This window comes from Dermochelys coriacea, chromosome 27, assembly GCF_009764565.3.
Source record: "Dermochelys coriacea isolate rDerCor1 chromosome 27, rDerCor1.pri.v4, whole genome shotgun sequence".
Classification (NCBI taxonomy): Eukaryota; Metazoa; Chordata; order Testudines; family Dermochelyidae; genus Dermochelys; species Dermochelys coriacea.
Window position 1 is genome coordinate 8337757 of NC_050094.1, and position 25757 is coordinate 8363513.

Consider the following 25757-nt stretch of genomic DNA (forward strand, 5'->3'; position numbering starts at 1 on the left):
CTGCATGAGGAAGAACGGGAGTTTGGCTGTAAAAGGTGCAAGCTGCCACACAAACTGAACTGTCAGGGAGAAAAAAATGCAGGTGTACCCTTTTGTCAGCCAGAGAGACTTGCTGCTTGTGATGTTTAGAGTAGAAGCCAGTCTCAGCTGTGACTGTCACACAAGGACTGAGGCCTGCCCTAAAGGCTTTTTGCACGAGTATAACTACTTCAGGTAAGGGTGTGGGTTTTGTACCAAGATTGTTATCCCAGTAAAAGCCATGCTGGGAATCTGATGATGCTAATATAGCTAATAAATAAATTTGTTAGTCTCTAAGGTGCCACAAGTACTCCTTTTTCTTATAGCTAATTCTGGCTCAGGAAGCAGAATAAACTACATGCATCAGCACTTTCATACCTGTTCAGTTGTGCCCACTGTTGAGGGGGAGAGGTGCTGCTTAAGGAGGGACCCTGCTCTCAGCTCTTGTCTAGGGGGGAAACTGAACTCACCTCTTCTTGAATAACCCTCCAGGTGGATGGGCTGTTCTGGAATAAAAAGTGATATTTGAGAGGCTGGTCTACACTAAAGCTTAAGTCAATGTAACTTAGACTGCTCAGGGGTGTGAAAAAGATCCCCCCCCCCCCCCCCCCCCGCAACATAAGTTACTCAACTTAAGCACTGTCCACACAGCGTGCTGTTGGTGGGAGATGTAGCTTTGTCTCTCAGGGAGGTGGAGTAATTATGCTGATGAGAGAACGCTCTCCTGTTGGCATAGTGTCTTCACCAGACATGCTACAGCGGCATCAATGTAACGTAGTAGTGTAGACTTGTCCTAGAAGCGTTCGGGGGGTGGGGTGGGAGCTATTTCAGAATAGCTTACTTGGGTCTAGCTATTCTGGTCAATTTCCCTCTCTAGGCAAGGTCTCTGCTGTAAACCAGGCACACCTGCATAGCTCCTGCAGGCCTGCTGCTTCTCAGATCTTTAAAAAAAGAAAAGGAGTACTTGTGGCACCTTAGAGACTAACAAATTTATTAGAGCATAAGCTTTCGTGAGCTACAGCTCACTTCATCGGATGCATTTGTAGCTCACGAAAGCTTATGCTCTAATAAATTTGTTAGTCTCTAAGGTGCCACAAGTACTCCTTTTCTTTTTGCGAATACAGACTAACACGGCTGCTACTCTGAAACCTCGGATCTTTAAGTTCCTTACATGTTCCTACTTCTCACACTCCTGTGCCTGCAGGCAATTTCTCTCCTGCCCCCATGCAAAACAAAAAGCAGCCTTCAACAACCAGGAGCAACTTTCAACATGTTCTTTAAACAAAATCCACGGTAGAGTGTCTTTATAAATGCATTCATAGAAAACAAGGGCAAGGAGGAAAGTGCTATAAAGAAAGTTAAACATTTGTCTCAAACTGTCTGGGTTAGGCACAATTTTACCCCAGGGGGAAGAGCACTCAGCAGAAATTGCAACCTTCTATTTAAAAATTCCTTTAAAAATATTTCCCTCCCATTTGCACCAGGGAGAATATTTGGTCTTTAGAATTAGCACTGTAAGCACCAAACATGTTAAATACAAAGCAAGCTTGCTCAAGCAGTGAGGAGGTGCCAGACAGCCCTATACCACTGAAAGGGACTTTTAGCGCTTAGGCCCTGGTGGAGTGCACACTCATGTGCTGAGTGAGCCAGCTCAGAACATAATCCAGGAAGGCAGCCCCTAGCCCCTTCCAGGAGTGGCAAAGTGAGAGAGAAGTACCATGCAGGATCACAGCGGGGCAACATGCTGTCTAATCACCACAGAGTCCATTCTTGGGAGTTTGGCCTGTCCTAAAGCAAGCCTGAGCATACAAACCTACAGCAGCTGCATTCTAACAGGGCCTGTTTATCTACAGCAGAGAGGACAAACCATGAATACGGAGTTACTTTCTGCCAGGCTAGAAAGTGGCTCTTTTTACAAGGACTCCTTCACACAGCTGAGACAAGCTCAGAGTACACATACTGAGGCTGCTTAAGATATTCATGAGGCAAGGGACAAGGTCCCTTTCCTCATCTCTACCTGAGAGGAGTTGCAGCAGTGCCTTGGGAGTGATGATTCATCTCATGACATAAATGAAACAGGTCAGTTAGAGCACACAAGCAGCACCCGGCAAAGCGGTCCCCTTCTACGGAGGAACAAAGTCTCATTAAGCAGCAGCAAGGTGAGGAAACAAACAGTGAATCTAGGGGTCTCTCTTCCACATTGCTGGATACAGAAGGTTCTCTAGTATTTGAGTGGGCAGGGGGTCCCCTGGGCCCCCAGCCAGTTTCCCTAACACCGTTTGTCACAGCACATTTAAAACAAGCTATAAAACAAATGCTGGGTTCCAATTAAAGGGACAGACAGGAGTATCTACCCCTCCAACTTTGCCTCTTATCGTCCATACATCCCAAAAACCAGGAAGCTGAAGACAACAGTCACCCCAACCAAGGAGACTGTGGCTGGCGCAGTGAAGAACTGGCGGTAGTTGATGCGGCAGTACCAGATCACAGCCAACATCACCACGAAAACAGGGAGCATTAGATTCCCTATGTTCACCGTGAGCCCTGCTGCTTCTGCTGGGGTGACCACCGAGTCAGGAATGGGGGAGCTGGCGGTCTGCGACAGGTGGCAATGGATCACACAGTTGTCCATGATATTGAGGGAGCGGAGAGTCCGTGCCTGGTCCTGGAGTAGCTGGCCCTGATAGATAAACTTCATTTGATTTTCTTGTCCTGGGAAATATTTGCTTTTCAGGAAAACAGAGAGAGGCAAAGTTTAGAAGAGATGCTTTAAAAACACCAGTCCTAAATGCAGCCAAGACTGGGCTAGTGACTAGCATAAAACCCAAACAATGTAGCAAGGTTAAACCTCATCAGGATACAGGATTCAAATGTAGTCAGTAAGTAATGGTCAATTTCACCATCCTTCCCAAAACACATCAACTACTAATTAGGAGGAGTTTAAGATTACAGAGCAGGGAAGTTACACACCCCGATGACTGTTCCTGCCAATTCTAGCTGCCACTGAAGATTAATAGGAAAACAAAACCATGTTCACAATGGGTTCAAACAATTGTTTATTTGTGCATTACACCAGCCCGTAGAGGCTCCAATCCAGATTAGCCCCACACTGCGAGACAGTACTTGGTCCAGAGAGCACATTATAGCCATTAGGATTTAAGGTTTACCTCTTGGCTATAACAGGGTTCAAAAAAGAACTAGATAAATTCATGGAGGATAGGTCCATCAATGGCTATTAGCCAGGATGGGCAGGGACAGTGTCCCTAGCCTGTTTGCCAGAAGCTGGGAATGGGTGACAGGGGACGGATCACTTGATGACCTGGTCTGTTCATTCCCTCTGGGGCACCTGGCATTGGCCGCTGTCGGAAGACAGGATACTGGGCTGGATGGACCTTTGCTCTGACCCAGTAGGGCCGTTCTTATGTTCTTGTTACAAGAACAAAAAAAGTGGAAGATCAAAACAAAACAGGAAACGTATAAAGCACTGTCCAGACAAATAAGACAAGGTTTGCTGCCCCAGGGTGCTTGCTGTCTGCATGGGACAATCAACAGCCAAAGGCAAGGGGGGGATCAACATAAAATATCAAGTGTGGCTGAGTGGGTAGGGCACTGGAGTGGGACTCGGGAAAGCTGAGTTTCATTCCCAGCTCTGCCACTGGGTTGCTGGGTGACCTCAGGCAAGTCACTTCCCCTTCTGTGCCTGTCTCCCCAGTGGTAAAAATATGGATGGAGATACTGACCTGCTCTGAGATGTACTGATGAAAAGGGCCATAATAGCACAGACTGACATTTATACAAAAGTAAGAGCCAAATCCGTCCAAGCCATCACTTACCAGTGAGGGGCACATTGTTAGACATCCCAGAGACAGATTTAATTATTGCTACACATTTATAATTGGGCACTGCCTAGAGGCTCCACTGCACTAGGCACTCTATAGACACAAAGGGACAATCCTCACAGAACCTATGGCAGTTCTTGCTGGGAGAGGTTTGCTCACTTTAACTCTGGGCCTCAGATTCAAGTGGGATCCTTTTCCCATAGACTGAAGATCCCTTTGACGGCTCTTACATGGAATTTACCTCTTGAGAACACCCACGGTGTCCTCCGGTCTCACCATGGCCACCTCTTCTGTGTCATTGAGGAACTTGAAACGCACTTTGATGAGCCCGGAGCATGGCTCACTCTCCTCCCCGATGTGTGACATTTGCGAGGTTCCTTGGCTCTCTTGACCCGGCTGTTCTAGGGCATTGGACTTGCTGGCTGATGTCCTTTTGGGCAAGCCTTGTATGTTCAGCAGATGGTCGAGGCTGGAGTCAGAGGTGTTGCCATTGCCCCCCTGCTCAACTGCAGGGCCCAAGTTGGATGCAGCATCCCCTTCCTCTTCTGCTTTTTCTTCTGAACTATCAGCAGACCCCTGGGGCTCAGTAGGCTCTGACGTTACTGAATTCCCCACGTACCGTTCAACGTGGCTGAGATGGATCACAGAGGATTCACCCGTAGCTACAATAGTTCCCAAAAGCAGGTTGCTACCATCTGCTACGTAAGTGGAAAGCCACGCCAGAACCAGAGCCAGGACAAGAACCACCATGCCAGTCACCACCGTTACTTCATCTCCCACCCCTTCAATGATGGTCATGCCAGGGGGCTCCATCTCTTGGCTTCTTGCAGGAGCTCAGCTGCAAAGAAAAAGGCAAAAGGAACTCAGCTCCAGCCATGAACCAACAAAAGGAAGGTGCTCCAGAAGGGGAACAAACTGAGGCTGTGTGGAGCCTAATAGGAGAGAACCAAGGAGTGAGAAGCAATAGTTTCTGCCTTTCCAATTCCTGAGACCCTTGCTCTGTTTTAACAATTGTCCCTTTCTCTTAAAAACAAAGAGCACAAGAACCCATCAAATGAGACATGCACAGCAAGCAGGCAAGGGAATCATAACTAGCCAGGTTAACGTGAAAGAAAATTAGACAGGCTCTCCTAATGTCTGTCATCTTAGTTCTTTATCCTCTAGCCGAGAAGCAGGCGTGGCAGAAATAACTTCCAAAACTACAGTTGGTTTGTTTTTATGACTCCCCCGAATGTGACGGCCACATTCCAGCACAGTGTAGCTGTTTTTCTCCTAGCTCAACTTTGCCACACAATCCCAGCACAGAACATAAACACTTGCTGTCCAGCAGTGGGACTTCTGGCCTGTTTTGTGGCAAAGTTCACTTTTTAGATTTGACACAAAACTGCCCTTAGTGTATCTACCAACTACATAATAAATCAGTGGGAGGGGAAGGGTTCTCTCACACTTATCTTTATTACTGGCATAGCAAAGAGGAGAGGAAAGGAAGATAATACAGAACTAGAGAAAGCTTACACAGGTAGAAGCAAAGCAAGACCATGTTACGAAAGTTAAATATCAAATCAATTTAGCAAATCAGCTTTTTTCGCAGCAGCTCCTTTATTAATGCTGGTCAAATAGACATCGAAACATCCCCAACCAAATACACTGACAACACTTAAGACATAATAACCATATTAGAATTGCACGGAGAAATTCTTCCATGGTGTCTTTCACAGAAGATGTAAGCGGAACACATGAGCTGTAAAATCAGAACAAACTAGCACGTCTCATAGATGAAGAAAGAACACATTCTGTGCCTTAACCACAGAACTCCCGGGGCCCATTCTTAGTTTGGCATTGGGCAGGGCACTCTTGTGCCTCAGTTTCCCCATCTGCAAAATGGGAATGGTGATATCAGCCCATGTCATAGGAGGCTCATGAAGGTCAACTCATTCGTTTTTAAAGCTCTCAGAAAATAATGTGAAAGTGCTCTAGAATGGCAAAGCAAAGATAGAGAAATGTTTAAGTGATTGGACACACAATGTACAGATACAGAAGAGTCCCTTCCATGGATCAGGGAAAGACATGCTAACTCACAACTCAGACATTTTTAGAAAAGGAAAGAAACATATTGCCAGGGTCCGCAGTTACTCAGCTTCTCATTAGAGAAATAGCCAACCCCTCTTCTTCCACATCTCTTAGAAGCAAGTCTCTGTAACAAAGGCCTGAACTTGAAATCATAAGTAGAGAAATTAAATTTTGGGAACAAGTGTCACATAGAATCCCTCACTGTGGATTCAGTTCAATTTACCATGGAAGACTGTAATCTAGTGATTAGTGTGGGGGACTTGGAGTCAGGACTCCTGGGTTGTAGTCCTGGCTCTGCCGCTGACTCATTATGTGACCATGAATAAGTCATTTCCCCCTCCCACTCTGTCTCTCACTTTCCTCATCTGTAAAATGGGAACATTCACTCACTCGCCATAGCTGCCCCACAGTTGGGGCGCTGAGGCTTGGACTGGCTAATACTTACATAGAGCTTCTGGGAAGCATCCATGCTATTCACACACGCAGCTTCATTGTCAGTGTTATCTAAGAAAACACCAGTGCGTGCGTGGCTAGGGTGCGTCTGTTGGACCACCGTTTGAAAGGAGACGGCACATTCTGCCATTTCATACAGTGCTGAAACCGAGACCGGGTCTCCCCTTAGGGTGCTGCAAAAATCTAAGATGATGAAACACCTGGCGCAAACCCAGGCCAGCAGGACCAGAAGCCCAGGGCTGCCCTGTCTGAGACGGGTGGGACACCTGCATGGCGCATAAAGGAAGAACTTTGCTTCCTTGAGCCCTGACTTTCCCCTGCCCTCTTCCATGGTCAGGACGCAGGTACCTGCAGCCAGGGGTGGGAAGGAAACAGAAAAAAACTTTGGCCCGGGGAGTCACCTGAAGGGAGGCACCGAGGCCTCTCAGACCTGGGTGGGGAGGGGGGGGGATCAGACCCCGCTTGTGGGCTGCGTCTTAATGACACCGAGTGAGCAGCGAAGTGGCGTTAATGGGGGAGTGGGGGTCATGTTCCCACGAGATGACACAGTTCCGACTGCGGGGGAGGGGCCAAGCCCAGGAGGGGCCTAGACCCCCGTAGCAGGGGATGGAGAGAGCCAGGGGGAGGGGGACCAACCCGGGGGGGGTTAGACCCCCATAGCGGGGGAGGGGCAGAGCCCGGGGGGGAGTTAGAACCCCGTAGTGCAGGAGGGGGACCAGCCGGGGGGAAGGGGATCAGCCTGGGGGGGGTTAGACCCCCGTAGCAGGGGAGAGGGCCGAGCCCGGGGGGGTTAGACCCCCCCATAGCGGGGGAGAGGGACCAGCCAGGGGGAAGGAGACCAGCCCGGGGGGGTTGGACCCCTGTAGCGGGGAAGGGGGACCAGCCGGGGGGGTTAGAGTCCCGTAGCGGGGGAGGGGCAGAGCCCGGGGGGGTTAGACCCCCCCATAGTGGGGGAGGGGGACCAGTCAGGGGGAAGGGGACCATCCTGGGGGGGTTAGACCCCCGTAGCCGGGGAGGGGGACCAGCCGGGGGGGGTTAGACCCCCGTAGCGGGGGAGGGGCCGAGCCCGGGGGGTTAGACCCCCCCATAGCGGGGGAGGGGGACCAGCCAGGGGGAAGGGGACCAGCCCGGGGGGGTTGGACCCCTGTAGCGGGGGACGGGCCGAGCCCGGGGGGGGGGGTTGGACCCCCGTAGCGGGGGAGGGGGACCAGCCGGGGGGGTTAGACCCCTGTAGCGGGGGAGGGGCAGAGCCCAGGGGGGGTAGACCCCCATAGCGGGGGAGGGGGACCAGCCAGGGGGAAGGGGACCATCCTGGGGGGGGTTAGACCCCCGTAGCGGGGGAGGGGAGAGCCCAGGGGGGGTAGACCCCCATAGCGGGGGAGGGGGACCAGCCAGGGGGAAGGGGACCATCCTGGGGGGGGGTTAGACCCCCGTAGCGGGGGAGGGGAGAGCCCAGGGGGGGTAGACCCCCATAGCGGGGGAGGGGGACCAGCCAGGGGGAAGGGGACCATCCTGGGGGGGTTAGACCCCCGTAGCGGGGGCGGGGCCGAGCCCGGGGGGGGGACCAGCCGGGGGGGTTAGACCCCCGTGGCGGGGGCGGGGGGCGGGATTTGTTAGTCTCCAGGTGCCACAAGTCCTCCTTTTCTTTTTTGCGCCCGCGGACTAGCTCCGCCGCCACTGACCTGACGCTCCCGCCGCCGCCGCCGCCGCCGCCCGTCCGACGGCCGGCCCCGCCCCCAGACGCCTCCCGTGCCAAGCACACGCCGCCTGCGTCACCAGCACGCACGCAGAAAACAGCGACGTGTCACGCACGCGCCGCGGACGTGCAAGGGAGAGGGCGGCGCGGAGGGAGGGGAGCTAGGGGGGCGCTCGCTGGTGACGTAATACGGGGAGCCGAGAGGGGAAGGGGCGGGGTCAGGCGGGAGGGGCGCGGTCGGGGTGAGCCAAACCCGCCCCCGGAAAAGGTCCCTTCAAGAGGGTTGGGCAGAGGGGGCGGGCCCCGTGGGGGCAGGGGCGGGGCCAGGGACAGGGGGCGGGGCATGGGGAAGGGGGCGGGGCTTCAGCTGTTCTGGGCTATATGGGCGAGGGGGGGTCCTCAGTGGCTGTGATAAGCTGGCTGGGGGGCGGCTCTGGTGTCTCTCCAGGAAGTCATTGCATAATGACAGGTTTCAGAGTAGCAGCCGTGGTAGTCTGTATTCGCAAAAAGAAAAGGAGGACTTGTGGCACCCTAGAGACTAACAAATTTATTAGAGCCTAAGCTTTCGTGAGCTACAGCTCACTTCCTCGGATGCATTTCGTGAGCTACAGCTCACTTCCTCGGATGCATTTTTCCAACTAAGTTTAGCTCAGTTGCTGGTTCCCTTTCCTGTTTGGATCCGGAAATGGCAACTAGCAGCTATTTTCCTTGTAAATATAGGTGGGAAACTTACAAGGAAGAGGGAATGGAAATCGATCATTTCCCTAAGGTGCTTTATCTGTGAAAGAGAGGGTGATATTGAAGACACTGGAGGAACTCCTGCTTGGAATTTTAAAAGGGCTGATTAGGAACTTTTCAGGAGTAAGTGTGAGGCGTGCTTGAGCAACAAGTGTGTGAGAGATAATAGAGAGGAATTGCGTGATAATGTAATAAAAGCAATTATGGCGGCAGCAGCCAATGTAAATTCAGTGAGATACTGAATTGCCTTAAAATCAGAACCGCAGTTCTGTGATGGAATGAAAAATGTGAGATTGGAATTTAAAAAAAAGAAAGGTATATAGAAAAGCTGCAACCACAACTAACAGTGAGACTTTGAGGGCATCTAAAAGAAGTAAGGCAGTGACACAAAGGGTTATTAAGAGGCCTAACAAAGAGAGTTGGAAAAAGTATTACGGGATAATAAATAGATACTCAGGTATCAGAGGTTTACAAGTAAATTAGGAGAGTGAATGGAACCTGGAGCAATAATAATTTTATCCCTGATCTTATTGAAGAGGATAAAGTGATACATTTGAACAAAGGAAAAACAGAAATCCTAGCAAGTGATGAGAATTAAAGTACAGATTATTTTGAGAGGAGGGAGGAAATTTATTGAAGAAAATTGTGAGATCCTTAAATGGTTGGGAAAATGACAGTGTGCTGAATGAAAAGGAGTACTTGTGGCAGCTTGGAGATTAACCAATTTATTTGAGCATAAGCTTTCATGAACTACAGTTCACTTCATCGGATGCATGAAAACTTCAGTATGCAGGAACTGAAACAAAGTTATAGATAAAAGGTAAAACACTGTGCCAGGGAAAGAGTATTTATGTAATATAATGCTTATACTTACCTGAAGGGATTGTAAGAATTTTATTAAAATTATGTAAATATATAGAGAAAAGGAGTAATAGCAGTAGAATGCATCCGATGAAGTGAGCTGTAGCTCACGAAAGCTTATGCTCTAATAAATTTGTTAGTCTCTAAGGTGCCACAAGTACTCCTTTTCTTTTTGCGAATACAGACTAACAGGGCTGCTACTCTGAAACCTGTGTGGTGACAGTATCAATTGAGAAGTCAGGCAAGCTACTTATGAGAACAGATGTCTAAACCAATTGTCCTCACATTTTGTGTGGGGAAAGTTATGGAGAGAATGAATAAATGAGACTAGTTGCATATTGGGTGAAAAAATGAAATCCTAAATAGTGCAAAGCAGTTTTAGGAGAGAGAGGCGTGACTGATCATATTGTAAGATTAGAAACAAATCCAAAAGAGTTTGAGGATCAGAGTATATGGTGCCTGGGGTGCGGGGTTGGACATTGAAAAAGCACAATATGCTATGGAGGGAGGGTTTGTTATAGAAGTTGTTCATGACAGGGATAGAAGGAAGAATGGTCTGGTGGATAAGAGATTTTTCTGAATAAGAGGACCACACAGGTTAGAGTAGGGAAAGTCTTAGCAGGTATCTATAGTATTGCCAAAGGCACTCAGCAGGGGAGTGTTGTCAGCCCTACCTTGTTTAACATTATGATAAATGATCCACCAAAAGGCATAAGGGCCTGAATAGGTGTTACCTTATTGTGGAGGATGCGCTATATGGATTAGACACAGGAGAATTAAAGTGGCTGGAGAGAGATTCAATGAAGCACTTGGGGAGGTCTCAGAATGGGGAGAAGCTTGTGGATTTAAATTTTCACCAGCTTCACAATTTTCCCAAACAAATGGAATGATCATCATTAGAAGAAAGATCAATTACACTCATCTTTGATATCTTATGGAGAACAGATGCATGCAGTTGTTTTTAAATTCTGGCTGTATAGTTTGGCCCTTCCAAGTCATCTTATTATCTTATCAGCATAGAAAATATTACAAACAAATGCAAAGGTAGGATTAGTCGATTTATAAGTATTGCTGGGATTAATTGGGGAGCAGATAAGGCGTGCTGCTGATCCTTTGTAGAACATTAGGAAGAGCAGTCGTAGATTATGGGTATCGAGCCTTGAGTTCTGTGACCAGATTGGAGCTTGAAAAGTTAGAATCAATGGAAAGAATTGTGGATTAAGGAGACAAGAAGAAACTTCTGTGAAGTTTGCTCCAAATAGAGGATAATGCGCTGCTCCAAAGTTCTAAAAGGATCAGTGAAGTGCTCATTTTTTAGACTAACTGGTCACTGTGGTTTGAATCCTATTTGGTATTTATTGACTAGACACAAAGATGGGTTAGGAAACACTTCAGGTTAAAAGAAACAGCTGATCCCCTGACATGGGAATGCAGGGAGTGGTTCCAGGAAAGAAAGGTTCTTCATGAAGAATTTAGATGCTTTAAGGTGAGACTACACTATGAGAAGTTTAGTTAGAGGATTGGGAAAGTGGGGTAACTTTAACAAAACTGTACAAACTCAGTAGCTGAGTCTGCTTTGCTGTAAAGATGGGTCCCTGAACTCCTGTCCTGGCCCCTTGGGATCCATCCCTGGCCCCAGGGTCAGAGCATGGGTGGGGCTGGGAGCTCAGCCTGGCCCCAGGGACTTGTTCCTTCCCCGTTATAGGGGTTTAACTCTCACCCCAGGGACATTTCACATGTGGGGAAACTGAGGCAGGGAGGCAACCTGCTCAAGGCCATACAGCAAGGGAATGGCAGAACTGGGGATAGGACCCAGGGGGGCCAGATTCAGACCCTGCTCTACCTAGTAGACCACGCTGGAAGGAAAAGTAGTCACTTGTTGGATAGAGTATGGCTTGTGTTTAACAGTAAACACCAACGGTAGGTAACTGTTCGAGGGAGGGAATTAAGAGGCCCATGTCCTCCAGGGCGGGAGGTAAGGAGCCAACTACAATTACCAAAGTATTATTATTATTAATCATGTTTATTGCAGTAGGTGCTGTACAGACACAGAGTGGCAGACTCCCAAAGGAGCTTGCATCCTAAATAGACCAGACAGACCTAGGGTGGGGGCAGAATACGCAGAGGAAACAATGGGGTGGTGACAAATACTATGTATGTTCCATTATTATCATTGGTTTTGAAGATGAGTTTGGTTAGGAGAGGACTCGGCTCACTGGAAGGAAGAGGGGCTGTTGGTGGGGAGGGGAGAAAAGGGTAAGAGACTCCAGGAGGAGGGGGGGTTGGAGCAAACAGCAATCACAGGGCAGAGAAAGTCCAGTCAAAACTGAAGAATGTTCTTTGATGGATCCTGCTTTGCTGGTCCTGCCTGCTCTTACCAGCTGCTTCCTTGGTGCTGTTTCCGCAAGGGCAAGGCACTACAGTTAAGTTTCCATTTCAAGAGTAATTACCTCTGTTGCTCTGGGGAAAACATTTCTGCTGGAGAGGAAGGATGGGTTTGCGGTTAGGTCACAGGAATGGGATTGGGGGAGATCTGGTTTCAGTTCCCAGCTCTGCTACGGATGCTCTGCTGGACCTCGGGAAAGTCACGGAATGTTTCTAGGCGTCTGTTCCCACCCATACAGCGTGTGACCATGGGGTCCTGCCCCACAGGGGCGTTGTGCGATACAGCCACTGAAGATTGTAGCCATCTGAGTATCTGAAAGAGAAACAACATACCTTGCGGCTGATGTTTGGTGCCCTCTGGGGAGGAGAGGTGTAAAGCACGGGGAGGGGAAGGTTAAGATTTAGCCCTGGATAATCCCCCATGCAGGCTTAAGGGCTCAATTTTGTATGGCAGTAGCACCTACAAGCCCGAGTGGTGGACCAGCATCCCGTTGCGCTAGGTGCTGTACAACCACACCCCCTGCCCCCCCAAAAAGGCTCTAGCTATTCTGCAGCTGATATGCAGCCGCTGAGCCCGCTCCATGCCATAGCTATGTAAAGCTAGCCTGGTGGAATCAGGGGCCGCCCAGGAGCCTGTCCCTGCAGTGGGAAGTAGGTCACCACACTAAATAATTAAGGATGCAGCCGTGCTTAGGCTGATGCAGGCCTGAAGATGATGATGTGATGAAAACCAGAGCTGCTCAGTATCAAGCTGAGATGTTGTCAATAAATAGACTGCGTGGCTCAATCAGGTGGCTGGCGTGTCCTGCTGCAAGAGCTGGGACTCCAGACAGCATTCCTGGTGCACTGGCACTTCCCTGCTCTCCCAGTCCCCTCTCCCCTTAGTTACCAGTCTTTCCCCCAGAAGCTGGGACAGGAGAAGGAATGCAAAACCACCAGCCGTGGCGTAGGGGAGGAAAAGCTCTTTGGTGTTTGAAAGCATTGAGAGAGGGATGCAGCTGCGCTGTCTAGTAGCTGGTAGGAGCCCAAAGTTGTTGCAGATGGCAGCACTGAAATGCAGCCACCTCTGGGGGAAGATAACCAGCTCACAGCAACCTGCAAAAGCAGGAGAATGGGGAGGGTGATATTAAGAATGAAAAGGGCCCTGGGATCTGGACAGGGCATCCCTGGGGATGTTTCCTCCTACAGACCCCATGCAGTAAAGGAGATAGAACTCAGTTTACCTACCCCCAGAAGAAGGATGGGGAGAACTAGCCCAGCCAGGGTTCAGAGCCTGTTGCTACAGGGTGAAGCAGCACATGGCTAGATCCCCAGCTGGTGTGAGTCAGCTGAGGGGCCTGTGTCACACCCCTGCTTGTTCTGCTGTTGCAAGGTCCAGAGGGCTGGAGGGAGGCTCTAGAAGACTAGCCTCAAGGGCTGGTACTGCCTTCCAGGTGAAGATGGAGGTAAGACTGGTGAATTCAGTTCAAGGGGTGGGATCTGGCTGGCTGTGTGTCAGCCTTAAACACTTGTTAGGACACAAGTTGGCAAGTAAAACTTCTTCATTCCATCTCCTTAAAGACAGCACCAGCCTTTCTGTATGGCAGCGGCTAAAGCTAAACACAGGGGTTTCCTAAACACGGGACAAGGAGAACTGGAAATGTATGCTGGTGTGCAGGATTCCCCCAACCGCCCAGGACAGGCTGGAGGGGTGGGGGTGTCTCGCTGTGGCATTTCCAGTGTGGTTTTCTTAAGCTTTTATTTGTCGTTAAAACCAAATTGCTAGCCCTGCTGGTGACCAAGAAAACCCTCTGATGTAACTGGGGCTTCTGGAGTCTGCAGGTAGCCAGGCGCAATTCATTCAGCTCAGCAGGTATGAACTCTGAGGCCTTATGATGGTAGTTTACGTATCTTAACTTTTCCATGACTGCTGGGCAAAGCCCACAAAAAAGGAGGCATGGTTGCATTAGGAAGATCCACACTCTTACTGTCGCATCTCAGAGGTTAGGAAAGTAGCACTCCTCACTTTCCAGCCCCAAATCTAGTTTAAATACCAGACGCCAAGAGGGTTTGCATTAAGATGGAAGAGGCTATTTGAGATAAAGTGGATTTAGAACTGGAGATCTCCCAGTCAGACAGATCCACAATAGGGCAGGTCATGGCAATAACTATGCCAGTAATAGGACTCTTATGCTTATTCTGCAAAAGCATAGCCATTGACCACTGGAGCTGAAAGAGAATCTCCCTTAGCTGCTAGCACTAGAGAGGCTGTGACACAGTTGGCAGGTCTGATTTCATCCAGTAGAGGGCAGTGATACATTTTTATGTAAACACTTCCTACATTACAATGTTTTAAAGAGAACTAGATAGCATTGGTTTTAAGTGAAAATCCAGACCCTCAGAATTCAGTGTTGCTTCTGCAATGTGCAAGCTGTCATACCAGCTTGGAACAACAGTCTGAAGTTCGTTCTCCTGCTTGTGGCAGCAGCCCCTGTCTAATGCTTAGAGGGGGGAAAAAATTAACCCACCTCCTGTACTGAACCCAGCCATTCTCTGCTAGGAGTGATGTCTTCTGAGCCCCTCCAGCAAGCTGGTATCCTCACATACATCACCTCTCCAATCCAAGCCCTGAAGATTAGATCCTGACTCCCCTAAGGCCAGGAGTGTGTGGACTGGGGAATTGGGCTGTGGTATTCCAAGCTATGGGGCTCAGTGCTAGTTTGGGTTAGAGCTGTAGGTTGGATTCAAGCCCCTCTCTGACAACTTACTGGTTATAAGAGAGACAGCAGATGGCCCAGTAGTCAAGGTGCTTTCCCAGGACATGGGAGACCTAGCTTCTATTTCTTGCTGGCCCCCAGTGCCTCAGTTCTCGCTGTGTAGAACAGGGATAAGAGCATAGCCCTGCCTCCTAAGGGTATAGGGAGGTGCTTGGTTAGCATGGAAATGGAGTAGGGATTTGATCTATGGCATTGCTATGCCTTCTCCCACTGCTTGGCTCTACGAGCGCCTGAAGCTGTGAATTCATCATGCCAGGAGCACTGCCTGTCTCCTGTATATCGCACCACTGCAGGAAGCTGCACACCCTGCCAAAGAGGGATTTTTCTACCCTGGTGTCCCCCTCCAAAGATCTCCCCTTAATGGGCCCTAACCAAGGTTCCCTCTAACTTTTGACAGGCCGTGTGCACAAAAAATTTCTTCTGTGCAAATTTTTGTGTGCAGGGTGTTTTGCCATGTGCATGGGGTTTAGGATCTGTGTGTAAATGCGCACAGCTTAGAGGGAACAGTGGCCCTGACCCTGTTCAGCTCCATCTCCAGGCCCTAGGGCAGGGATTCCAAGGTAGAAAGAAAAAGGAGTGAAATTTAACTGCCACTGGAGCAGGGTTCTAGGCTGGTTTGTTTTTTAAGGCCAATACAGGTGTCTAAAAGGGCAAAATATTCACACCCTTTTAAAAAGGAAAGCAGAGCAATCCTGGCTTCTATTCCCAATTGTCCCATTGGTTTGCTTGGCTAAATGAGGTCCTGCTTTCTCACATTTGTAAAGGGCTTGGAGAGGGCCCAGGGAGTATTAGTAACAGCGCTTTTGGTTTGGGACCTGTAACTATCTCCAGGGGCTGCCCTCCGACTTTCTTCGGTGCAAGGTGAAACATTTCCAGCTTATGCAGCCTCTCCCTTGAAAGGCAATCCTGCCTCTGCATCTAATGGCTTCTACTGCCCACCTCTGGTGACTTTCCTTCTCATAATGCAACTGTTGATGACACCAGCATCGAAGCTGCAGAGGAGAGCACTTAGGTGAACACCTGAGGAACTCCTAAGGGTATCCTCATTAGCAAGGGACCATACAGACCCAGGCCTACCCCACAGCAATGCAGGAAAAGATTTAAACTTGTTTTAAAATATATTTGCTGTAGCTTTTTATTTTACATGGGGAAACTACTAATGCAGGCTGCCCCTAAAGTGCAAAAGCAGAACAGAATGTTTTCCTGCAAACTGCAGGCAGTTTTTGAGCTCATGAGATTAAAATACATAATCAAGATTCAAGTTAAAAGACTGGATAACGATAACATCCATAGCTACATTAGAAGGTTGTTTTTAAAATCCCTTGGAAAGGCTACAGTGTGTTCTAGTGGCTAGAGCAGTGGACTGGAGAGCAGGGATAGATTCTCAGCTCTACCACTGACCTTGGGCAAGTCACTTACACTGCCCCATGCCTCAGTTTACCCCCTTTACAGCTGGGGAATGAAGCAGACCTGCCTTTGTAAACTGCTTTGAGATTTACAGATGGAGAGCTGGGTATTTTTAAAAACACTCCTGCTTCAAGGAATAAACCACCAGAGGGGTCAGGAGGAAACTTCCCCTATGGGGAGGTTATTCCATTATTGGTCACTGGGGGTATCCTTGACCCCTCTTCTGGAATGAGCTGGAACTGGCCATTCTTGGACACAGGACAAGATGTGCTTCTGGGCTGGTACTCCCTAGGGCTCTGTCCATTTAGGTCTTTACACCACAGTCCTGAATTTAAGAGTGCTCCAGCTTGGAAGGGGCACACACCACGGGCATCAGGCCTCAACCACAGGCATTGCAAAACCTGGCGGCAGATTCCATCTGTGTTCATGTTTTGTGCTTTTCAGCTGCTGGCCCCTTTGTAACCAGGGCATCGTTTTGGGTCCACGGAGGGTACTGGCATCCCCAAGACTGGAGTTTCTGACCCCAGTTCTTGGTATTTAGAAAGAAGGGTTTAAAAAACAAAAAACCCACAGGGACATCAATCAGACCAGTGCATCCAGCCTAATGTCCTGTGTCCAGCAGGGGGCAGTATCAGCTGCTTCAGAGGAAGGTGCAGAAAACCCAGCAGAAGGCTGCTGTGGGAGGACCTGCCCCAGGGACAAGGAAGAAATGTTCCCCGTTCCCCTCAGAGCGAGACGTTCTTCCTGACCCCCTTAGTCAGCATTTGGCTCATGGCCTGAAGCAGAAAGGATTTAAATATATGAAGACTCTTATATTTTAGAAGGCTTTGCTATTCTACCTCAGCATTTCCTTGTTCTCTAGTGAAATGTCCCGTCCTTCCTTTGAGTCCTGCTTAGCTCTTAGCTTCAATGATCTCTTGTGGCAGCGAGTTCCACTGACTAACTAGGTACTGCATGGGGAAGAATATTCTGCTGTGTCAGTTTTAAGTATGCCGCTTTTGAATTTCATTGACCATCCTTTGTCCTCCTATTATATGCAGTAGAGCGGGGTGGAAACTGGTGCTAGCACAAGCCAAGCCCGGTTATAAAAGTATATTCAGAAAGGGCTAGATTCTGCCAACCTCACTCACGCTGAGCAGCAATTTACTCTATAAGTAGCCCACAGGGCTACTACTCAGCATGAGTCAATGACAGAACATGGCCCCTGGTGTGTTGGGATCTCAGTCTGGCTCTCTCCAGTCACTCGTCAGCAATTCAAAGCTATTCCCCAAAGATCACGCCCAAAGGATGCATCTTCCCTTTCACCGGATGTAGCCCTCAAGAGGGAGCTGCAGATAATCCCGCAGAGACGGGGGCAGTTTGAGTTCGGGGATGGCGGAATGGCACCGCGCTCCCAGGTGCTTTCGCACAGCGCAGCGCGCCAGGTGCTGCAGCTGGCGGGGCTGGTTCGTCATCTGGAGAGCAGAGTCATAAAACGTCTTGTGCTCCTGCCAGGATGGAAGGAAGATTAAACGAGGCTCCGTCTATCACAGGGCGCAGCAGTTAAGTACAGGGGCAAGGAGAGGCAGACACAAGCTGCTTCCACATAGTTAGAGCCAGAAGCCCCTTACTTTATTAAGTCCCCCTTCATGCACTCAAAGGCTGGAAATGAGAAGGTTTCTAGACAGCTGAGGGAGGGGAACGTGATGGGGCACAAACAACCGAATTCGCTTTAAGATGCAACTGGATAAATTTATGAATGGGATGATGATGGGTGGCCTACGACAGCAGGGTCCTGGACTCTACGAGCCAGGAGGTCCCTTCCGTGCTTATACCCCAGTCCTCTCTAGACCCTGGAGGACCAAGAACTCTATGGGTGTTCGCTTCACATCTCCCTTTCTTTGGAGCCTTTCCCCAGCCAATGATATCACCAGCACAGAGCGATGTTTAGGAACCACTGATCTAGTCCCCTTGACCAATGTGGGATTGCAGCCGAGAGGGAATTTCTTTATCTGGACCAGTTTTACAAGTCCCAAGCTATGGAGACTGTCCTGCAGCCACAGATCCCACTCTCTGGTCCCACAGGCGAGTTGCCCAAAGACCCAAATTCTCGAGGTTATGCAGAATACATGCGATACAGATGTGTATTGAGACAGCTAACGAATCGCCTACAGCCCCAAGCAGACTGAGCATCAAGCTGCATTTTAGGCAGCAGTACAAAACCCTCTGTCCCCAGCAGGTACCTCCAGGGCAGACGCTTGCCCTGCTGCAGCCCCAGATGCACCTGATACGGGGGCCAAGCCACCATTCGGCCTCCAGAGCTACCCAAGCTGCACCTCTGCCCTGCGCTGCATCAGTTTCCTTGCCCTGCCCGGTGCCAAGCAGGCTGCAAGCTGGAGGTACCTGCCACATCTCCGGAGGCACCACTTCCACCCAGGAATCGCAGGACAGGATCCGGTCGTAGGAGTTCAGCACGACTTCCAGGGCACGAGGGGCCAAGGAGCAGAACTTCAGCATCTGAGAGCCAGGCAGGAGAGAGCAGAGGACAGGGTGAACTGGCCAGGAGGGTGGAGAAACACAAGGAAGGCGAGGGTGCCAGCAAAGCTAGAGGGGGCCAGAGAGGATCGCGCAGTGATGTGGGCCTCAGCCCTAGAGTGCTGGGACTTCCTGCTATCCCAGCAAGGGTGGACTCAACTCTCCCTCCTTGCATGCACGATGGAAGGAGCAAATGCATAGCTTACCATGTACACGTTTCAGAAGGGACTTAAACCCCCATTGCACTGAGTGAGGTTCACCCTACGCTGCTGTACCGCATGGCAGCATTTATACTGTACTGCTGTGTAGGTCTGTAGTTGGCAAAGGGGTTTGGGATCCTACAGGAAGGCTGTAGGTGCTCTGGAAACTGCCAGTAGCCCGCCTCTAATGGCTGGTGCCAGATACTTCAGAGGAAGATACAAGAAGGGAATGAACAGCAATGCTATAGATGCAGTTTCTTCCTAACCCCAGCAATTAGTAGCTGGTTTATGCCCTGAAGCATGAGCATGAACCCGTCTCCCAGGCACAAAGGGAGCCTCATACAGAATTAGGATGGAGGGGGGGGGGAAAAAAAAAAGGACCTGTTAGCCCTCATCATCAGAACAACCCAGGGTGGTGCTGGGGGATTAAGGGCAATGCATTTCACCCCCACCTTCCCCGGCTTTACTCTTCTCTTGAGGTCATCCTCAGCCAACATGACTCATTTCTACCTGAGGAGTTCAATACACCTCACAAACATTAACTCAGCCTCACAACTCTGAGGAGTGAGAAATGGGGAAACTGAGGCACAGAGCCTCCTAAGTGACTTGCCAACGTCACACAGGGAGTCTGTGGCAAAGCTGGGGCCAGAACCCAGGAGTCCCGACTCCATGGCCTTCCACTCCTTCCATCACTAGGCCCAACTCCCTCCTCCAAGCGCTGGGGAACAGGACCCAGGAGCCCTGCTCTAACCATTAGACTCCCCTCCCTCCTCCCCTCCGGAGTCCCGACTGCCAGGCAGTGCTTTAGCCCCCAGGCCATTTCCCTCCCTCCCTCCCTCCCCACGCACGCTCCCTTACCTTGGGGTTGATGGCTGCCGCCCCGTGATCCAGTAAGGTGGCTATGATGCTCTCGGGCTGCCCATCCAGGTACTCCTCCACCGCCTGCAGGGCGCAGTCCATGGGTGTGTAGCCGGCGCAGTTGCTGATGTTCACGGCAGCCCCGTGCTGGAGCAGCAGCTCCACCAGGTGGGGGTGGCAGTTGCCGCAGGCATTGTGGAGGGGGGTGTGGTTCTTCCTGCCGGCCGTCCTGACGTCGGCCCCGCACTCCAGCAGCCGCTTGGCCACCCGGTAGTAGCGCTCGGCCTCGGCAGGCTTGTCGGCGCTGGCGCAGGCGGCATTGAGGGCCGTCTCCCCTTCCCGGTTCTGGTGGGCAAGGGCGGCCCCGTAGCACAGATAGAGCTGCAGGTGGGGCTCCAGGCCGTGCTCGGCGGCCACGTGCAGCGGGGTTGTCCGCCGGTCCCTGGTGCTCAGGTTCACCAGGGCCCCGTGCTCCAGAAGCAGCTCGGCGCACCTGCAAACACACAGCCAGGCTCACCCTTCCCCAGCCCCTACCTCTGCTCCTCCTGCTGCTCCGGGGTGTTTCAGCCTCCACTCCGAGGCCTGGGGGGGGGACTGCCGGGAAGTTGGGGGGAATCCTTCTCTCCTTCCCAAGCTGGGGGGAGAGCTGGGTTCAAGTCCCGCTGATGGGGCACGGTGTGAACCGGTGCCATTCCCAGGATGAATTGGGGCTTTGATCTGTCCGAGACAAGTGCGCTCTGGCTGGGGGCAGTGACCTGGCTGGATCCAAGCTCCATGGGAGGGACAGCCCAGTATGGAAGCATCAGGCTGCACTGGGCTGAGCGTCTACGGGGTGGCTCCTGGCTTCAGCACTAAGCCCTCATCCCTTGCAGAGGGTGACTGGCAGGCAGCACTGTGGCAGGGGAAGCCCAGACCACTCCCCGCCCATCAACCCCAGCAGGGAGCATGGAGTACCCCGTGCTCAGGCCCGAGTCCCCTGGGGAATCCGGGCCACTCCACGCCAACTAGGGCATGGCCCAGCCTAGCGCGGCCTCTAGCTCCTGCCACAAAAAACACAGCCCGGTTCTGGGGAAGCGAAGAACATGCCCATGACTCCAAGGGGTGTGACTCAAAGGGCACAGGGATTCGGGGCATGCCCGGGCCTGACAATCACAGGCTCGGCAGCGGGGCCCCGATGTGCTTGGATCGATCTTGCTGGCTGGGAGCACAAGCCTTCCTCATGACCACCCCCTCGCCCATCAGGCAGGGGCTGGAGTGTCTCGTGCTGCCACACCAGCCCCACTGGCTGCTCACAGGGGCAGTGTCAGAGGTAGGGTGACTAGATGTCCCGATTTGGGGGTCTTTTTCTGAAATAGGAGCCTATTATCCCCCACCCCCATCCCAATTTTTCACACTTGCTGTCTGGTCACCCTAGTCAGAGGGCTCTGGAGATCCAGTATCCTCAGGGCGGGGGGAGCCGCAGACAGATTCCCTGGGGCTACCATTCACACCACACGCCTCCATCCTGCGCCAGAAGGAGCTCTCCTAGGGGACATTCACTCGCTGTGGCCCATACAGCCCTCAGCTTCTCTGCGGAGGCTGCTGGCCAAGGGGGCCAGCTGGGATCAGAGGGTGAGTCAGGCTGGCATGTGCCACTTGGCTGAACAGCTGCTTTTTCCTGGAGGCTGCAACTCGCACTCCGCAATCTTCGCTTTCATTTAAAAACAAACAAACAAACAAGGCCAAGATTTTCAGCAGTCACAATCGACTCTGGGGGGGTTTCCAACAGACATCTGGCAGAGAGCTAATTTTCAGAGAGCAGCTCAAAGAGACCACCCAAAACCAGAGGTGCCCATGTCATGGGGTCACGTTATCACTAGACTTTTGGCCCCACACCTCTAGCCCAGACCATTGGGAATATAATTGTCAAAATAGGAACCCAGGCAGCCATGTCTGCAGACCACCTGAAACAATAGCTCAGGGAGGTGCGACCCATCTTGTTGGCTCTGAAGACTAGTGACAACGGGTGAAATGAGATCACTTATCTCTTCTGCTACTGATCTAAGCTGGGCATAGTGCGACGATCTAAGGTGGAGCCTTGTGTTGGCTTCTCCAGTGTAGGTGAATCTCTGCCTGTGGGCAGAGTTTGGGGGAATACATTTCCCCCCTCCCAAAGTCCAGCTAGTTTGCAAGTCATTGACCTGCCTGCCCTATAGGTCTCCGCTGGTTAGGGTAGAAATTCCCCTTCAAGACACTTCCCCCACCCCTACCTGCACACTTACCGCAAGGTCTCCAGGGAGGTGCAGAGATGCAGCGGGGCCAGCCCCTCCTCCGACAGCACGTTGGCATTGGCACCGTAGCTCAGGAGCAGCTGGGCACATTCAGCACGTTGGTGGATGCAGCTGTCATGGAGGGCGGCCTTCCCGCCCACCACAGCGTCAACCTCTGCCCCTTGCAGAATCAGGTGCTTCATGCAGTCCCGATAGCCTCTGGCCGCTGCGATCCGCAAGGGGGACGTGTGCTTCTTCTGAGGGCTCAGCACCCACAACCCTGAGGGGGGGCAGGTGGGAAGGAGAGCAGGGGAATCTCAAAGCACCCTGCCCTGGTGTTCCACTCATGGTCATTAATCCAGTCTGCCAACCTCGACTCTGTGACCATAATCCACCACCCCGGACTTCCCGGAATTCCTCTGTGGGATTCTGCCCCTGCAGAGGGCAGAGCACATGCGTGATCTCAGAGTCACAGCGAGGCAGGGGGAGACGGCAGAGAGAACCAGAGCAACTTGCTCAAGATCCGAGAAGCAATGGGGTTTAGGGGCCCGGGCGTCAGGGAACCAGAGCTCTGTTCCTGGTACGGAAGCCGCCCTGTTGGGGCATCTTTGCCAACTCTCTGCCCCGGTTTTTTCCCCCCTCCCACCACTTGCGTGCCTTGGCTATTTAGCCTGCAGACTCTCCAGGACAAGGAGCAATTCCTGACTACATGTACGTACAGCACCTAGCACCCACAGACCTACATTGCAGCTGCCACTGTAATACAAATAAATGACTAAGTGGCAGAGCTGGGACTAGAACCCAGGACTCCTGCTGCCCATCCCCTGCTCTCCAGCAGAAGTCAGGTGCTCTGGAATGAGCAAGGAACCCAGGAAACCCCAGGGGCTTTTGCTGAACTCTGCTTGGCTCCTTTCTGCCGCACTTGGAGCGAAACCCCAAGAACCGACACATCCTTGGGAGCGCAAGGTCTCTGGCTCTGATCAAGGGGGGGGGCAGCGGGGGAGAGGAAAGCAGTACTCAGCCCTAGGTTTGTTCCAACCACAAGCCCGGATCAGAAACCCCACCTCCGTACCCAGCTCTGCCGACCACATCAGCTCCTCGCTGACCGTCTCCACGATCACGTTCGTGACAGCTTCGTCTTTGAAGATGCTCTTGATGGTCTGCAGGTCCCCGGTGTACAGGACGTTGTGGACAGCAGGGTCCCGGCAGTATTGGGGACGCCGGGCGGGCTTCGGGAGCAGGGAGCTGCTGGTGGCCGGTGGGAACCTCCTGGTCAGGCATTGCCTCGAGAGAGCCCTCCGACGATCCTCCCACTCCAGCCGCTCTCTCTGCAGGCGCAGGGCGCGCAGGGTGGAGGAAGTGAACGTGAAGGTCTCCCTAGACATTCTCTTGCCTCTGTGGGACAGGGCTTAGCCAGGGAAGCCTCCTTGCCTCTGGGACGGGCAGCAGATTAGTGCCCCCTGCCACCTCCCTCAGGCTTGCGAATATGGGTATAAGCACAAACCCCTCCCCTTGTTTATTCAGAAGAGCAAACCAGGCCATGCTATAAATAACGGGGATACTTACCCTGGCAGTAAGCAGAAGTTTCTGCAGCATCATGTTCCATCTGGGGCCGGTGGCGTTTAGAGCCAGTAGCCTGTTGCTGGATGGCAGGAGTTTAAGCAGTCTGGGGGTAGAACAAGCCTACAACAGCCCAGGGAGACTTTCTGGTCAGACACGCAGCCCCTGAGTGGGGAGCAGGGTTGTCCCATACACCCCCGCCCCCCAGAGCAGTGGGGCTGAGTCCACAAGGGGGCGGGAAGGAGCGGTGACATTCAGTGCACTGCGGACAGCTCCCCCCTGCTCTGGGCTGAATGTGTCACATCGCCTCCCTTTCCTCACGTGGCCACACTGCGGCCCTCAGGTGCCCGCTGGGTCAGGTCACCACGTGGCCTTGCATTTAAACCGTTACCTTGGCTGACTCGGGGCCCAATTCTGAGAGGTGCCAACAAAGAGCAGTCGTAGGTGGTCGACCCTTCTCAGGATCAGCTCTCCGGGGCCAGGAACCGCTCCTTCTCCTAGCTGAACAGCCACCCGCAGGCCAAATTCAGAATAAAAAAAAAGACAGTGCAGAACACAACCCTCGGGCCGGAGAATTTGTAGCCTCAATTGTAGGCACCTGCGAGAGGGAAGCAGGTCACCTCTCTACAGGCCCACAGGGGGAACCAGGGACATTGTGAAGTATTTCCTTAAGCTCTTTCAATTCCAGTTCACAAGTGAAGAGTGAGCAAGGGAGGAAGGAAGAGGAGGAAAGGAGGAGGAAAGGAGGAAAGTTAAATCACAAGCCACGTTTTCACTGGCATCATTGATGACAGATGGTCTTGGCAATTCAAGAGCAGTTTTTAAATAGACAGAAAGGGGAACAAAACAAAAACAGGTAACTTGCTTGAGGCAACATTAGCACACCAGGCACTTCCCCCCAGCCACATGTGGGAGTCTCCCAGTTGCGTGGCCTTCTCTTTATGGGTGTTGGCACTGGATCACGCCAGCCCTGGGCTGCTTTTAAACAGGAGATTAACCAGGGGCCTGAAGCATCCCTGTAGTTTAAATTGGGTAAAAACATTCAGCCTGATCCTCAGCTGGTGTAGGTCAACAAGATGCCAATGAAGTCATGGGGGTTACATTAATTTGCACCAGTTGAGGATCTGGCCCAGGGTTTTACAGAGCTGAAGAGACAGAAAGGTTCAGGATTTTTAAGACCATTTCCTTTGTAGTTATGTCCCACCCCAGAAATAGTTTTCTCCCATCATATTTGTACCCCAGCGGCTGCAGCATCCTGCTAGTGCAGGAGAACAGGGCAGTGAAACTGACTAGACCCAAATAGGGATGCCAACTCAGCTGCCTCCACAGTCCAAGCTGAACAAATAAAGAGTTAAAGGCTGGATTTTTTTTCTTTTAAACCACACAATCCTCTTGGTTTTGAGGTGGGACGGTGCCCTTTGCATCATCTTGATATGGCCTTTGATTTGATGTTTTTTAAAAAAAAAAAACAAACAAACAAAAAAAAACCAAAACAAAAAACCCAATGGCATCCCCTTAAGACCAGGGCCTGGGAAGAGATCACAGAAGAACAGAGCGGTCAGATCAGCAGGGTGCCACGAAGAGAGGGGAACAGAGGGTAAAAGCTTGGCCTTGGCACACAGGACATGGGGCAAGTGACGCTGTCACTATCTCAAGCATGGCACAGGGATTCCGGCGGGCCTGGCTGCCATCCCAATGCCCAGCGGAGAACAACGCCCACACAGCTGCATCTGATACAAGCCTTTGCCTGTGGGAAGCAGTGGACTCAATCCTGGAGCTCCTTTGCTTCTCAGTGCTGGGAGTTGCAGTTGCTCAACAGCAGGGAGGATCCGGCTTCAATATCAAGAACTCCGTTGTCCTCATCTGCAGCTCCAGTCCTGTTACGGGCTGGATCACGCAGTCCTTGCACGCGTCTCTCCTCAGTGAGGTCAATGGACAGGTTGCAGGAGCATGGCCTGGGATTCCTTCACTCCCAAAAGGAGCCCAGCCAGCTCTATGTTAATGCTTTAAAGAAGACATGCTCCAGTTAACAGAAACCTCCAATGCTCCCCACACAGCACCATGCTCTCCTGGCTAGGAGACAGGCTGGCTTTGCATAAAACCAAAGGGGAGGAAAGCAGGACAGCTGAAGAAAGAGCATCACACGTGAAAGG

The 25757-nt window shown here is 51.6% G+C and overlaps 2 protein-coding genes across 7 annotated transcripts; both read right to left on the reverse strand.

Moving 5' to 3' along the window:
- Positions 1 to 1277: 1277 nt before the first annotated feature.
- On the reverse strand, positions 1278 to 8219 carry TMUB2 (transmembrane and ubiquitin like domain containing 2). The gene is made up of 3 exons (XM_038385384.2): positions 8063 to 8219; positions 4099 to 4695; positions 1278 to 2744 (listed from the first exon to the last, which is right to left on the reverse strand). Exons 2-3 carry the CDS (start codon positions 4668 to 4670, stop codon positions 2390 to 2392), a joined length of 927 nt encoding a protein of 308 aa, XP_038241312.1. The 5' UTR covers positions 4671 to 4695; positions 8063 to 8219; the 3' UTR covers positions 1278 to 2389.
- Positions 3365 to 25621, reverse strand: ASB16 (ankyrin repeat and SOCS box containing 16). 6 transcript variants are annotated; one of them, XM_038385490.2, is made up of 7 exons: positions 23996 to 25621; positions 23611 to 23727; positions 23117 to 23372; positions 22057 to 22324; positions 19796 to 20288; positions 18606 to 18719; positions 15404 to 17710 (listed from the first exon to the last, which is right to left on the reverse strand). In XM_038385490.2, exons 2-7 carry the CDS (start codon positions 23641 to 23643, stop codon positions 17525 to 17527), a joined length of 1350 nt encoding a protein of 449 aa, XP_038241418.1. In that variant the 5' UTR covers positions 23644 to 23727; positions 23996 to 25621; the 3' UTR covers positions 15404 to 17524. The 6 variants fall into 6 exon arrangements, 5 of the variants coding, with proteins under 5 accessions (XP_038241419.1, XP_043359424.1, XP_038241418.1 ...); XR_006277316.1 differs by adding an exon at positions 3365 to 3690 and having other exon boundaries at positions 16218 to 17710; positions 23117 to 25621; XM_038385489.2 differs by having other exon boundaries at positions 23611 to 25621.
- Positions 25622 to 25757: the final 136 nt, after the last annotated feature.

What these genes read in the sequence shown, in the direction of transcription:
- TMUB2 (XM_038385384.2), bottom strand. Translation starts at nt 4,670, where the DNA reads ATGGAGCCCCCTGGCATGACCATCATTGAAGGGGTGGGAGATGAAGTA. An exon ending in ACCGTGGGTGTTCTCAAGAG is followed by an intron (nt 2,745 to 4,098) that starts GTAAATTCCATG and finishes TTTCCTGAAAAG; the next exon opens with CAAATATTTCCCAGGACAAG.
- ASB16 (XM_043503488.1), bottom strand. Translation starts at nt 23,429, where the DNA reads ATGTCTAGGGAGACCTTCACGTTCACTTCCTCCACCCTGCGCGCCCTG. An exon ending in ACCTCCCTGGAGACCTTGCG is followed by an intron (nt 20,289 to 22,056) that starts GTAAGTGTGCAG and finishes GTGTGTTTGCAG; the next exon opens with GTGCGCCGAGCTGCTTCTGG. An exon ending in CGGCAGCCATCAACCCCAAG is followed by an intron (nt 18,720 to 19,795) that starts GTAAGGGAGCGT and finishes CCTGGCTCTCAG; the next exon opens with ATGCTGAAGTTCTGCTCCTT.